The 15,731-nt window shown below is 43.0% G+C and overlaps 1 protein-coding gene across 3 annotated transcripts in view; it reads left to right on the top strand.

Annotated features, from left to right (window-relative positions):
* FYB2 (FYN binding protein 2) overlaps positions 1-15,731 on the top strand; it is a 108,591-nt gene that overhangs the window by 21,323 nt on the left and 71,537 nt on the right. For all 3 annotated transcript variants that reach the window (XM_069480054.1, XM_069480055.1, XM_069480056.1), the window contains exons 2-4: positions 3,617-4,364; positions 7,656-7,817; positions 9,920-9,953. In XM_069480054.1, coding sequence (XP_069336155.1) covers positions 3,617-4,364; positions 7,656-7,817; positions 9,920-9,953 — 944 coding nt within the window. The remainder of the gene's footprint in view (positions 1-3,616; positions 4,365-7,655; positions 7,818-9,919; positions 9,954-15,731) is intronic.

Genomic DNA, 15,731 nt, shown 5'->3' with positions numbered 1-15,731 from the left:
TAGAAGCAGAGAAACCATGAAGAAGCCATTCCGAACCATAAGGAGGACTTGAAGGCAGTGGCAATGGCATGAAAAAGAGATCGGTGGCTCAAAATTTCAGATCAGTAGAATTTGGGCACCAGAAAAATGAAGCATGGTTTTTACCAGAAGGGCCCCTTGGCCACCTCCCAACCCACCTTCACACCACTTGCCTCACGCCCTCAATTCTGAACTCCCACTCATGGGTGATGAATAATAAAAAACAAAATGCATCACATCTATCTCCCATCTATAGCAAGGAACAGAAAATCTCAGTGTTAGGCTGGAAGGGGCCTTAGGAATCCCCCAGGAAGACTCCTAATTTGATGTATGACTGAGCCAGAGAAAAGAAATGACTCGTCTACCTGTACCTCTGGGAACCAATGGTAGGCGCCCAGTCACTACAGCAGCATCTATTGAATTCTCCATATAGCACGTGTCTAATGTTTTCTTGTGTATTTGCTAATTTTCTGTCTCCCCCTGGCATTAGAAAGTAATATTTAAGAGCAGAGTCCTTGACTATCTAAAATAGCATTTGTCTATTAAGGAGACATGTAATGAACATTTGTTGACAGAGGACTGAGCCAAATATAATCAGGTTTGTTCCCTCCTGAACTAGTGATCTTTACACAGGACCTTGGTTTGCAGGTTATCAAATCCATAATTTTATTTCCTAGTAGGATTTTGCTTGATCAATCCTACAGAGACTAAAATTATTCAGAGACTAAAATCTACCAAGAAATAATATTGTACAGTAGTTCATGTAGCTTCTAATGGGAATAACAAAATATATTCATTATTACTGTGAAAATATGAACCACTGACAAACTCACACCCATTAGGAAGGAAAGCTATTATAAAAAAAAATGTTGGTGAGAACATGGAGAAATTGGAGCCCCTGTGCACTACTGGTGGGAATGTAAAATGGCATAGTTGCTATGGAAAACAGTATGGCGGTTCCTTAAAAAATTAAAAATAAAGGCTGGGCACAATGGCTCATGCCTATAATCCCAGCACTTTGAGAGGCTGAGGTGGGCAGACCACTTGAGGCCAGGAGTTCAAGACCAGCAGCCCGAGCAACATAGCAAGACCCTGTCTCTATAAAAAATGGAAAAATTAGCCAGGTGTGTTGGCATGCATCTGTAGTCCTAGCTTTTCAGGAGGCTGAGGGAGGAGGATCGCTTGAGCCCAGGAGTTTGAAGTTGCTGTGAGCTACAATAGTGCCACTGCATTCTAGGCTGGGCAACCAAGTGAGACTGTATAAAAAAAAAAAATTTAAAATAGAATTACCATATATGATCCAGCAATTTCACTTCTGGGAACATACCCAAAAAGAATTGAAAGCAGGGTCTCAAAGGATATTTGTACAAGTATGTCCACAGAAGCATCATTTATAATAGCTAAAACATGGAAACAACCCAAGTGTCCATCGACAGATGAATGGATAAACAGAATGTGTTATATACACACGATGAAAATTGTTCAGCCTTAAAAAGGAAGGAAATTCTAACATATGCTACAACATGGCTAAACCTTGAGGTCATTGTACTAAGTAAAATAAGCCAGTCACAAAAATATAAATACTGTATGATTCCACTTATATGAGGTACCTGGAGAAGACAAATTCATAGAGACATAAAGTAGAATGCGAGGGTGGAAGGTGGAGCTGTTGTTTAATGGGTATGGAGTTTCAGTTTTGTAAGATGAAAAGAGTTCTGGAAGATTGGTTCACAACAATATGAATCTACTTAACATGCTAAACTGTACACTTAAAAATGGTTAAGATAGTATATTTTATGTTATGTGTATGTTACCACAATTTAAAAAACATTTACCACTGAGGTGGTATACATCTGTTATCTCATTTGATCCTTATAATACTTTTGAACTGTTGTTAGAAATATAAGTCCCATTTTGTAGTGAGGAGAACAAGGCTCAGAGAAGTGAAGTGAATTGCCCAAGGCACGTCACTAGAAAATGGCCAAGCTGAGCTTCACACTCAGATCTCCTGACTCCATGCCCAGTGCTGGCTTCTGCACTGGGATAGAAAATGTAGTTGAATTCATTTGTCTTCTGGTTTAAGTATAAGAAATAAACCCTTGGCAGTTTGTGGAGAGAGCTATATAGGTGGGAGGGTGTGTGGGTATGTGACAGGGAGAGAAAGAGAACAGAGAGAAGGGAGCTTGCGGACACCTGCTTCATGCTTCTTGTGGAATTTCCCTCCCTTCCTGAGTCTTCCGAGGGCAGGTGTGAGTCAACTGTAAACACAGTGAGAAAAGGTCACCCAGCGTTCCCTCAGCTGACGAAATCAAAAGTCACTGCCATGGAGATGGTCTGTGTACATGAAATCAAAAACCTTTAAGATGACTAGGAGAAGACAGTGGCTCTTACTTTTTGAAATGACTCCAATAGATGTCCTCCTACCTTCTGTGAAGGCAAAAGATGACAAAAAGCAATTACGAAAATAAATGCAGTCTAGTGGGAGAACGAGGGAGCAGGGGGAAGAGCATGGAACAGGAGTCAAGCCTGGACCTACCTGGCTGGACCACCAGCCAACTCCCTGCACCATCCCCGGCACACCCTTCCTCTGCACCAGGGGTTGGACTGTCATCATTACCATCATTTTCATGCTCGGTTTGAGCTGAATTTAGAGAGAAGAGCAAAACCTCCTAAAGGGCGTTATAAATACCAGAGGATCCTCTAGCCTTTTATAAAGAGCTTTCATTTATCACAAATGGCCTACTATGTGTCAGGCACTCTCATGGGCACTTTACATATGGTAACCATAATCCTTCTACCGCTTAACAACTTGTTTTTATGATAACGACTGCACTTAGAGGGAAAATCGAGTTTCCCAAAGTATTTGCCTAGGTGGTAAAGAGCAGAGTCAGAATTTGAACACAGGCCTGTCTAGTTCCAAAGTTTGTTCTCTTCTGCACTACATGGTGTTAAGTTCAACAGCCAAGATACAAAGACTTATGGAAACACCAAGGAGTCTGGGAAGAAGTTAGCTGTGCCTGTCATTGCAGGGGAAATCTTGATGGAGGGATGGGCATTGAAGTGCAAGGAAGCAGTGGAAAAGTAGATGGAAATGCTTTTTGTGATGCAAGAACACGAAGCAAAGTCAAGGTGGTGGGGAGTACAAGGTTTCTAGGAAAATTGTGAACAGTCCTGTTTGGTTTAAGGACAGTTGTGTTGGGCTGTGGTTGAAGTAGGGACCACATTATGAAGAAGCTTGAATGCTGTATGATGCAGTTTGGAACTTACTTTTATAGGCAGGGGGAGCCATCAAAAATTTGTATCAAAGGGTTTATCAAAAGTTGTTAGTATTATCTAAAAGTGTTCTTTCTATGCTATGAAAAAATGAAACATACCTGAAGTGTTTCAAAGAGGAAACAATTGCTTTCATTCCATCTCACATAGACAGTAGCATTCCTGGCTAATATTGCCCAGTAGGTAAGTAATTGCATGACATCAGCAGGTAGAGCCCTTAAGCAGTGCCAGGTAGGGCCACTTCAGGTAGTGCTGTTAAGCCAGTTAATCATGCTGGCTTTTCTCCTGGAATAATGAGACATTTTTGTTTTCTTTTATGTTTTAGAAAGGGGCAAGAAACTTCAAGGAACTTCGAGCCAAATTTCAAAATCTTGATGCTCCACTTCTTCCAGGACCTATTAAATTCCCAGCAGGTATTTCTCAAAAGGGTGACATTGGAAGCACACCGTCAACCCAGATTCCAGCCAGCGGGAAACCCCTCTCAGGCAACCACAAGCAGCCCCCACCATGTTGTTCCAGAGGCGAGTCCCAGCTTCTTACAGCCCAGAAAATGAAGCTGGCCCAGAGGAGTGGAATTCAGGAAGGTTCTAATTCCCCAGGATCTCTGGGAAAGTCTGCTGTGTGTTCTGCAGTAAATTCACAGAAGGCTTCTCTGTTGTTAGATGTGAATCAATCCAATGCTGAGATAACCAATAAGGAGAAAGTGATGGTGGCCAATAGCTTCAGAGAAAAGCTCTGGAACTGGGAGAAGGTTTCATCTCAGAAAAGTGAAATGTCATCAACCCTTCTCCTTGCCAGTTGTGAAAATGAAGTCCTCCATGTGGAAAGGCAAAAAGGCCTGGGACTTACTCCAGAGGACTTGAGGAAAAAGATGGAAATAAAAGGAGCCCAGACCCTTCCTTCCCAGAGGCACCTGATGGCCCAAAGAAAATCACTTGCTGCCGCTGAAGATTCCTCTTCTCTCCTTTCTCAATATGGCAGGAAGAGCGAGAAAAAACCCAGTCCCGAGAGGAGCCCAGCAGGCAGCACGTGTCAGCCTATCTATGAGTGTGAGCTTGCCCGCCAGGCCCCAGGTAAGAAATGTAACCCCCACATGACTGGGGAGAGGGGTCATGCTTTTCTGATTTAGAGCCTGTTCACTTGGGGTGGTCATAGGCGTGACCTGGGCAATGTTGCTCCAAACTCCAGCATGAATATTCTAGGGGGCCTATCTGCTAAATTGTAATCTCAGGTTTAGGTAAAGTGCTTGATCTCCTGGAATTACATTGTGAGACAGTTTCACCAACCCTGGATTTGAATCCTAGCTCTACTTCTTACAAGCTGCATGAACTTGGGCCATACGAGGTCTGTCCGGAAAGTATCCAGCCATTATTAATATAATGAGAACAGTTACATGGCCGGATACTTTCTGGACAGGGCTCGTATATATAACTTCTTAGAGCCTGGTCTGCTCTGCTATAAATCAGATGTAATTTTCAGTGTATCGCTAGTCTTCTGTCTTGGGAAACAGCACAACTGTCCTCCTAGTTTCTCAGGCGAAAAACCTAGGAGCCATGCTCTATTTTTCCCTCCCCCTCATTCTTTGCATGGCATTCCTCAGCAAGCTCTTGGTGCTACCACCAAAGTATGTTCTGAATCCCTCCACTTGTGCCCATCGCTTCCCTCTGCCCTGATCTATACCACCATCATCATCTCCACCCGGACCTCTGCATCAGCCCACCTGGTCTCCGTGCTCCCATACTCTTTCCCTCTTATATTCTATTCTCCTCACAGCAGGCAGAGAGATCCTCTAAATCGTAAGTGAGATCACACTGCTCTCCTGCCCAAAGTCAACTCCAACCATCTTACAGTGGCTCATGCAGTTTGCTCCTTGCCTGCCTCTCTCACCCTCTCCTCTCTCACTGCATCGCTATCCCTTAGATAGACCAAGCTGCTTCCACCCCAGGTTTTTGCACTTGTTGATCCCTCTGCCTGGAGCACTCTTCCACCAGGTCTTTGGTGTTCACTCCATCACTTCATCAAGGTCTCTGCTTAAGTGTCACCTGCTCTGAGTGGACCTTGTTGACTACTTGATCTAACTTAGTTACTCCGCTCCCATCACTCTCTGTCATCTTGCATTGCTTTGGTTTTCTTCATATCCCTTATTCCTACATGGTATATTGTTGTGTATTTGTTTACCTAAGTAAGATATGAGTTATAAAGGGATAAAGACTGTCTTCCTTACCACCATATCCCTAGCACCTAGAAGAACAAGGCCAGGTTGAGTAAGTCCTCAAAAAGTATATATATTGAATGATTGATTGGCTGGCTGGCTGGCTGGCTGGATGGATGGAAAGGTGGATAGGTGGATCTCCTGCTTACAACCCTATATAATTTCTTTTTGTGCTTAGGATAGAATCTAAACTACTTACTTCAGGGTCCTCATGGCTCTGCATTCTGGTCCCTGCTGTCTCTGACTTGTCTCCCCCACTCTTCCCGTAGCTCACTAGCCCAAAGTCAACACACCAGCTTTCTTGCTGTTCTTTAAACAGACTTTGTCATGCCTCAGAACCTTTGCACTTGCTGTTTCCTTTTCCTGGAAAACTCTTTTCTTTGGCCTTTGTATAGCTGCTTGAGGTCTAAGTTCAAGTGACACTTTCCAAGATCAGCCACTCTTATCTCTGTATCTGAAGAGTTCTGCCTCACGGTTAACAATTTTTCTTATAATCCTGCTTCATTTTCTTCATAACACTAAAAGATCTCTGTAAGTATCTTTTGCATATATGTTTATTTATTTATGGTCAGTCTCCTCTTATTAGAATGGAAATTCCTGAAAGTAGGGTTATACGTGTTCTTGTTCTTGGCTCTGTCCCAGCTCCTGGAACAATCAATGCCTCAAATTATAAATAAATAATTATTGATGAAGGGATGGGAAGGAAGGAAGGATACATGGGAAGAAGGATGGATGGGAGAAAGGAAAGAAGGACGGACTACCTATCAGATGGAGCTGTTGAGAGAGTTAAATGAGATAACACATGGAAACTGCTTAACACAGTACCTGGTAAAAGTTGGGAGCCCTGTTAGTTAAGTGATAGTTAATTTTCACTATGTCGTCTTCCTAATTTGATAAAGACTGAACTTTCTGACATTGTGACTTATAATGAAAGCCTAAGAAGGAAGGAATTTTGGCTCTGCCTGAGTTTCTGAGGATGTAACCCCCTGGGTGATGTAACCCCCTGCTGGTACGGTAGGAAGGAGGCGTCCTTCCCCTCCCAACTTGTAGAGGAGAGTACCAGGAAAGCCCTCAGAGCTGTATGCGAAGTGCTAGTCCACTTCTGCAGTTTTAGCATGGATGGCCCATGCAGCCAGCTACTGTAATGTAAACCAAAAATCAAGGCACTTGGATTATATAAGATTTTGTGCTACTTTCAGTGTAAGAGGCAGGTATGATTTTCATATTAACATTGGAATTTCTATTGGAGTTAGATTTATAAGTGCAGAAGGATAAAATACATAAACTCAGAACTCTCCTAGAAAATTCCAGGACACAAAATCCACAGGTGCCCAGATACCACAAAGTCAGTCTTGAAGCCAGTCCCAGGCTATGAACCCTAGAAATCAGAGATCAATTCTCACTCCTCTTTCTAGCCCCCATGTTATTTGCACATCACAAGTGCTTGAGGAATCCTTCCAGTGAGTAGTCATAGCCCTTCTCCTCTGAAGTGCTTGGTGCTGGGAGATCAATATGACATAATCTCTGCCCATGGGAGCCCATGTTTAATGGGAAGATAGGCCAACACCTCCAGTATGCCATAATACTGATGTAAAGGTATTACCAATGTGCTTATAGGGATACAAATCAGGGACCTGTTAATTCTGGCCTTGATTTCTGGTAGGAATAAAATAAACTTTGTAGAGGAGTGTCATTAGAGCAGAGCCTTAAAAGAATGAAATGAAGTTTGCCAAGAAAGGGAAATGGCATTCCAGAACCAAGAATGGCATAAATAAAATCCTCGACATATGAGCTCTTTTTAAGGCTATCTAAATCAGATCTGGTGAACTGAGAAGCCAGTGATGTGAGTGAAACATGTTTGAGCTTAAGGTCGGGAAGTAGAACAATACAATGTAACGAGAAAAGAATCTGGAAGCACAGGTGGGGCCACGTGGGATAGAAATGGCCGAGTGGAGTGACGGATGTCATACGGAGGAGATCCTTGGGGCGGCAGCCTGGGTGACCGGTCAGGTTTTGTATTGATCAGGGCTCTCCGGCTGCTGGATGGCAAAGAGATTGGAAGGGAGTGGGGCAAGAAAACCAGTAAATTTCATCCAATAAGCTATGAAATGGAAATAATCATAATGTATACTTTTTTACTGTCTGTACACAGAAAAACAGCCAGATGTCAAGCATCACCACTTTCCCAGAACGAAGCCCCTGCCTTCTATTGAGTCCCTGGGTCCTCCTCCTCCAAAGCCTGCGAAACCCCCTGTCGTGAGCCTCCAGGCCTTCCTGAGACAGCCAGCTGCTGTTCCCAAGACCCAAAGGGAAGGTAAGGAACCGCCCAGGGCCTCACACAGGGCCAGTGCCTGTGTCCCCCATGTCACCTCCCAGGTGATGCTGCTGCCGCTGCTTTTCCATGACGTTGGACATCCATCACTGCTTATTGTCACGTAGAGGCTGTGGCAGCCTGCCCGTGAAATGACAAACCTGCGCAATTGGGCCCTTATCGCTCCTGGGCCAGCCCACTTCCCCTGAGAGCACTGCGCTTGATCACTGGGAATCTGTCCAAGAGGAAGAAAAGGGAAGTCTCTGAGCAGGGAGACGGTGAACCTTTGTGTTTCCCACAAAGCCTGTGTTGTCAACACAGTCGGTGCAGAATGGGGGAGGGAGTGAAAAGGGAGGGAGGAAGTGTGAACTTGAGCTGAGATCCTTACGGGGGTCCCCTCAGGCCTCTGAGATTTGCCTTCAGTCATTAATTGAAGACACCCCCACCCCACCTCCTCTGGTCCTTTTCTGTAACTGAAGCATCCTTAGGAGCCATTTCTCTGTGCTATTTTGTATGTTCCCTCTGCCGTTTAAAGGAACATGTCTCACCCCTCCCTGCTCCTGCCTGCCACAGTCTGATCTCGCTGACATTTTAAACACCCTAGCTTCTGTTCCCTCTAATGGAACATGAGGTGAACATACACTGAAATGTAGTGCTGTGCTAACATTTGTTTTACTGTGGCTGTCAGCACCAGCAGATGGTACACCGAGAGAGCTAATGCAGTCTTTCGTTGTTCATTTAACTGCTTTGGCCAATCTCATGGCTAAATCACTCTAACTAAGTAGTTCTCAACTTCAGCATGCATCAGAATCACCTAGAGCTGCAGTCTCCAACCCCTGGTCCATGGCCTGTTAGGAACCCGGCAGCGGCTAGCAAGCGAAACTTCTTCTTATTTACAGATGCTCCCCATCACTTGCATCACCACATAAACTCCGCCTCCTGTTAAATCAGCAGCAGCATTAGATTCTCACAGGAGCATGAACCCTACTGTAAACTGTGCATGTGAGGGATCTAGGTTGCGCGCTCCTTATGAGAATCTAATGCCTGGTGAGCTGAAGTGGAACTGAGGTGGTGATGCTAGCACTGGGGAGCAGCTGCAATACAGATTATCATTAGCAGAGAGGTTTGACTGCATGATAAATGTAACACGCTTGAGTCATCCTGAAACCATCCACCTCCACTCTTGTCCGTGGGAAAATTGTCTTCCATAAAACCAGTCCCTGGTGCCAAAAAGGTTGGGAACTGCTGACCTAGAGAACTTGTTAAAACACAGATTACCAGGCCTCATCCTCAGAGTTTCTGCTTTGGTTGGTCTGGGCTGGAGCCTGAAAATTTGCCTTTTAACAAGTTCCTAGTGGATGCTGATGCTGTTGGTCCAGGGACCACACTTTCAGAACCACTGCTACAAGTCATCTTAAGTCTTGTTTTAAAGGAAAAGGAAGATAGGGCTCTTATAAGTACACTTTAGTAACATGGCTACCTCCTTATCAAAGAAGGCTAAGTGTGATTTTTATAAACAATAATTGACGTTTCAAATCATCTTTCTGAAAGGGAAGAACGTTTGTCAGGTGGCATAGAGCCAAGTACAAAGTCTTTTGTAATAAAATGGGCTTTGTAGATCCCAGCTCCCTTACTCACTAGCTATGTAAGTTTGGGCATGTTACTCACTGAGCTTCATTTTGCTTGTCTATAAAATGAGGCCAATGATAACACTGATCTCATCGAATTATTGTGACCATAATGAGATAATGCCTGGAAAGAGTGTAAGCGGTACTTGGCATGCCAGTAAGCGCTCAATAAATGTTCAACGCTATTTCAAAGAAACATTAAGCAGCTATACTCTCTGTGTCGTGTCCTGTGATGGAAACAAGAGATGGAGAGATAAACCCCACAGAGGTTCTATTCCTCAGGGAGGTCAAAGTCTAATGCGAGAGCTTGTACCCACAAATTAGCACCATAAAGTGTGGGTAAGTGCTGCAGGGCAGGGCACAGGTGAGCCGCCACCCCACACTTTATCCCTGGGGTCAGGTCACGGCACAAGCATCACTCACGTTAACCAGGCTGCTGCCAGTGCCTCTGTTTCACTCTGCCTTTTGCTCTTGCAGCGGCTGTGGAAGAGTGCCGCCTGCCTCCAGAGAGGTAAGTGCATGTTCCTTAATTGAGCAGGAGTGTGGCCCACCAGTGAGGCTCCGTAGCCCGCCCAAGAGCAGGCAATTAGCACGAGCCAAGTGTCTGCATTTCTCAGAAAGGCTGCAGGAAGAGCAGACTTATAAGCAATAAACTGCAACTTTTGTTTTAAATGAAAGATTAAATAAACTGCATTTAACTACTGTGCTGACATTAAGTCGCAAGGATGATCCTCTGAGGTACTTTTTTTTTTATTACACAGTTGGGTTCAGTAAATTGAAACATCAGCTTCCATAGTCATAAATTGAATTAGAAGCTAAAGAATGCTCTGGGCAGCTGATGCGATGTTAGGAATTGGTAATGGGATAAAGGACATTCTATTTCGGCGCACTCATTCTCAAAATTTTGCTATGGAAGTGTCAGTTCATTAACTCACTCAACCAAATAATATCCATAGAGCCCTTTGATGTATTAGGCACTGAGTTGGCTACTTTACACAGATTTCCTCCTGTGGCTGCCTGAAGAGGGCTGCACGGCTGCTGCTGTTGTCTGCATGTTACAGCTCAAGGCACTTATAATGGCCATCTTTTAACTTGGGGCCTCTTCATAGTATGTATAAAATGAGAGGCGGCATTGTGTAATGGAACAGCAGGTTGTGGAGTAAGATTAGCATAGGCCCGAACCCCTCTTCCATACGTTAGACAAGTCATTTAACAGCTCAGACCTTTCCTATACACATCTGTAAAGTGGGCCCGATGATAGTGTTTACTTTGTTGTGTTGTCATCAAGACTGAGTGAGATAAATTGTATAAAGCATGCAATAGACAAAAGACACTCAATGAGTTTTAGTTTCTTCAACCCTTGGCCTCTCTATCTCTTGCTGTCTTGGATATATTAATATCTCGTTAGTTCCCAACAGCGAGATGGCTCTTTAGAGATTACTCTTTGTCATCATTCTTTTATGCAAGCCAAGCTGGCCGGCATCGTCTTGGATAAGCAGCCCCTATTTGTGTGAGCAAAGCAGGTCAGTCCCGGGGCAGCAGTCAGCACTGGGTCTCTGTCAGCACTTAGCAGAGTCGGCTAATATTTTATTCATTAGCTATAAATACGGCTTCTCTCCCTTTAGGAAGTGTCAGAGGATAGTCCCAACTCAGGGAATCTTTGATTCATACACATAAGGAAGGGAGAGGCTGTTGACTTCAGGAGTAGAGAAGGTTCAGACAGCAATGACAGTCTGTGGGTGAATTCTCAGGAGTTTACTGTTTCTCTCTGGAACTTTAAAATTTTGTGTTTTCGTTGTGATGATAGTCTTTAAAAGCTAACATAAGCTTATTTTGTATCTTCTGGATGACCTCTTTCATACCTAGTACTTTGAAGCATACTTTTATATTTGTGTTTTTGATGTTTCTGCTCCATGCAGAGTGAGAGACACAAATGCCTTCCAGGGCTGGGCCGATCCCGCACTGTCTCTAGGACCTGTGTCAGACAGAGGAAAGTGGTTGGTCCTGTGGTATGGGGAATAGATGCCTTACTACGGCTTTCAAATAAAATAATGATAATAACAATAACAACAAGACTATGGACAAACAAATTGCATCTGCAGTCCTTTTTGACTAGTAGTAAGTGCCATAAAGAAAATTTTTCAGTATTAGGGTAATAACTGGTGATGGGGAATGAAATAAAGTTTAGGATGATCAAGAAAGATCTCTCTGATTAATGGGTTCAAATAAACAGAAGAAATAAGACGTATCCAATAGATCAGCAGAGTGACTATAGATAACAATAATATATTGTACATTTCAGAATAGCTAGGAAAGAATTAATTCAAATGTTCCCAGCATAAAGAAAATTGTGATGGATATTCCAAGTGCCCTGCTTTGACCTTTACACAGTATGTAATGTGTCAAAATATCACATGTACCTTGAAAATATGTACATCTATTATGTATTGATTAATCAATAAATAAAAGAAAGGCCTCTCGAGGTGGTGACATTGGATTGAGTCTAGTCATAGGGAGGTCTAGGAGATGAACGTTCCAGGAGAGGAAATAGCTGTTGCAAAGTCTCAAGGGAGAACCACCCTCAGCATGTGTAAAGAACCAGAAAGGAGGGAATCACGGCGAAGCACAGAGTGCAGGGGATGGAGGTGCAGAATTTTGAGCCCTGGAATGAATTTGGGTTTTGCTCTAAATGCTTTGGGAAGTCATTGGAGAGTTTTAAGCCAGGGACATGAGCTGACATTTATTTTTTAAAGATCACTCTAGATGCTGTATAAAAAATAAATTAAGTGGAAAAACAGGTAGAAAACAGGAACACAGACTAGAAAGCTACTGCAACAATAATAAAACTAGTAACCCACACTCTTAGTGTTTATTCTAAATGCTTCACATATTTGATTCCATTTATGACAATTTCAAGAAGTAGATAATAATATCCCATTTTATAGTTGAGGAAACTGAGTCACAGAGAGGTTAAGTAATTTGACAGGCACAGGGTGGTAGAAACGAGATATAGTCATGGATTCAAGATCTATTTTGGAGGAAAACCAGCAATTGCCGGATCAGCTATGGGGAGTGAGATGTGAGGGAGAGCGAGAATCTCAGACAGCCTCTAGGGTGTTCGCTGTTTCTGTCACTGTTGATATTCACATGTGTGAGTGTGTGGCACACAATCAGCACTCAGTACAGGACAAGAACGATTCTTCCGGAAAGCTCTTTGGGATTGTTTTCTACTTCATAACAGCAACAACAAAAAGCGTGTCATTGTGCCTTTGTGCGTGTAAGACAGAGTCACTGAAGGCTGGTTTTTAAATTGCTTGCAACAACAGTGCTCTTTCCTGAATGGCTGCATTTCAGGTAATTAAGGTTGGTACAGACCTGATCTGATTGACCAACAACAAAACAGCCCCTTTGTAGAGATATTTGAGAGGTGAAAGCAGGCCCAGAAATCCCAGTGTGCTGGGATAAATTGAATCACTGTGGGGGAAGAATGGAGAGAAGGAATTTTTTGAAGCCTGTGCCCTATGGAGTTTTAGATGCAGAACATTCAGGTGGCTTCAGCTTAAGCCACTTCAATAAATTCTTATTATCCCTTTTTAATTGGACTTCAGGGGACACAATAGGGCCACTGATTGGCCTGACTTTTGTAAGGGCAGTGGTGGCAGGAACAGTGAATTTACTACAAATTTTTCTTTTCTTTCGTGTTTTCAAATATTCCTCCTTTTAAAAAATTCACCTATGCCTTCTATTTTTTTGAGCACTTTCCATAGATAAAGCCTTGTGCCTTATGTCCACTCTCTCTCGTTTTAAAACTCCCAGCAGCACCAACCCATGAAGTACAGTAAGTGGTCATAGACTCTGACCACGGCGAGTTAGGGTGGGTAAGCCAGGATGATGCCACTGGATCAGCAGTACCAGGGTTTGACCTGGTCAGCCTGGCTCCAGCACAGCCTCTCAACTACCACCCTAGGCTGCCTTACTGAGGATTCACAGGAACGCTTTACCTACGACAGTAGACCCATGACCCGCTCTACAAATTGAACCTGGCTATCCTCCAGGCAGGGGTTCCTAAAGCCTGCCTTAGCATTTCATTTGCTGTCTGCAGAGAGATTTGTGTAAGGGAGGCTGGCCAAGGTGAAGCTAAAATATGAAAGCATTTTGAGTCCAGCCTTGCCTTTTCTCTTCAGCAGCATTCAGATGGTAAGCTGGAAAATGGCGTGGGTAAGGAATAAATCAGATAATCACAAGTCACAGACTTGGAGCCTATTTTTGTACATAGGTCTATTCAGGAAGATTCAGTGGAAGCTAATTTGAGTATGGCCATGTGCTGGGCATTGCTTAGCCCTTTTGTATCTATTAGATTCATTTTAGCCCCATGACTGCATTGGGAGGAAAATATTAATGTTCTCATTTTGTAGATGAGAAAACAAGGGCCAGAGATGTTTCATGGCTTGCCCTAAAGTGCCAGATAATACAGAGCTTATTCAAGATGTGAACTCAGAACCATATTAAAGATCTTCAGCTACAGTATCCTGTCTCAGGATTTCCCATCATGAAGCAAGTGATTTTGGAGGTACCTATTAGATTGCAAATCCCATGAGACAAGCAATCATCCATGTTTTTCACCTCGGTTTTCCTAGGACATAGCACACAGTGGACATGCAAGCAGTAATTACCTAATGACTAAGTAGTGATGGGCCAGTGGAGTAACAGGTAAACAGGATGATGGGAAGAAGGATGGATGGACACAATGATGCCATCTTCCATTAGCTTTTATGTAAATAAAACATTTCATTTCAAGACTCTATTATGTGTATAGATTGCATTGATATGCATATCCAATATCATATCCTTCTAATATTAAAGCTAAATGATTAGGACAATCTGAGCTCTTCCTTTGCCCTTGTACCATGTAAGTGCTACTGCCATGTCAAAATAGGGACTCATGTGAAATCCTCTTTCCTCTGCTTTTTCTTGGATGAGTGTCCAGCTCCAGGTGAGACTCTGCCAAGAAGCTTGTCCTTACTATTCTAGCTCTCATGAAAGGCACTCTCCTCTCTTCTTCCCTCTTCTGTGGACTCAATTTTTAAATTATTTCTTTAGTTAAATGAATCATTAAGCTCTTAGCAAACATTTTATATTTACAATAAAATTCACAAATCTCAAACTCTTTACCAAGGCCAAGAAGGCCCTTCCTATATTTTCTGGCCACTGATTATTCTCTGAACTCCTCTCCTAAGGCCTCACGCCCTTGTTTGCTGTCTTCAACCCCAACTGGCCTTTTGGCTGCTCCTCAAACACAGTAAGTTTGCTCCGACCAAGCAGAAATAATTACTTTTTCCCATGTGTGGAGTGGGCTTCTCGCAGATCACCTGAGGGCTCCTCATCCTAAAGAATTTATTTTTTTATTCATTCATTCAAGAATTATTGAGCTCCATCTCTATGCCAGCCAATGTTCCTGATGCTGGCAATGACACAGGAAATGAAACAAAGTCTTTGCCCTCATGGGTATATATTCTAGTTGGGAAGAAAGACAAAAAAGAAAATAATTATATAAAGCAAGGCAGTTATACATGTTGACATATCGGCTTTCCTGACTATAGTTCATGTTCCCTCACCCAAGATACTATTTCATATATAATCCTGCTATATTTTCCTATTATTATTTATTAATCCTTTAAATGATAATACATATTTAACTTATTCATTTTTCTGTGTTATTTTAGACCATGAGAGTCCTGAGTTCAAGGATCTTGTCTATTACTTGTTTTTACATTCTAGAATAGTGCCTGAGAAGCTCAATGAAAAAAATTAACCATGTGACACCTTTTACTCATGTATCCAGGAGTTTCCAGGGTTTCTATGAGCATCACGGGAAGATCCAAACAAGAAAAACAGTTGTTATTAATAATAATTGGGAGCTTAGAGTATGCCAGGTACTGTATGAGGCACAGATGAACCAGCAGCAAGTGATATACAAGATCCAGAGCAGGAAAGAGAAAATTAAACTAGTTTCAAAAAGTAATGAAATGATGTCAAGACTATGGCAGTGACTACTGAGGGCATCAGGCAGAGTGTCATTGCATATAGAAATAGGTGAGGAAGAGGGGGCCTGTTTGGAAAAGGCAGGGGAGGAGAACTTTGTTAAACGGCACAAAGGTGAGGCCCGGTGCTTGAGAAGGAGCCAGGCACACAGCAAGCGTCCCAGCCAGCAGGAGCAGCCTTTGCAAAGTCCTAAGGGTAGGAGAGAGCCCTGCACCCTTGCAAGACAGAAGGGAGGCCAGCGGGGTTG

The sequence above is a fragment of the Eulemur rufifrons genome, chromosome 8 (genome assembly GCF_041146395.1).
Source record: "Eulemur rufifrons isolate Redbay chromosome 8, OSU_ERuf_1, whole genome shotgun sequence".
Lineage (NCBI taxonomy): Eukaryota > Metazoa > Chordata > Mammalia > Primates > Lemuridae > Eulemur > Eulemur rufifrons.
This window is presented reverse-complemented; position numbering and strand designations above follow the sequence as displayed.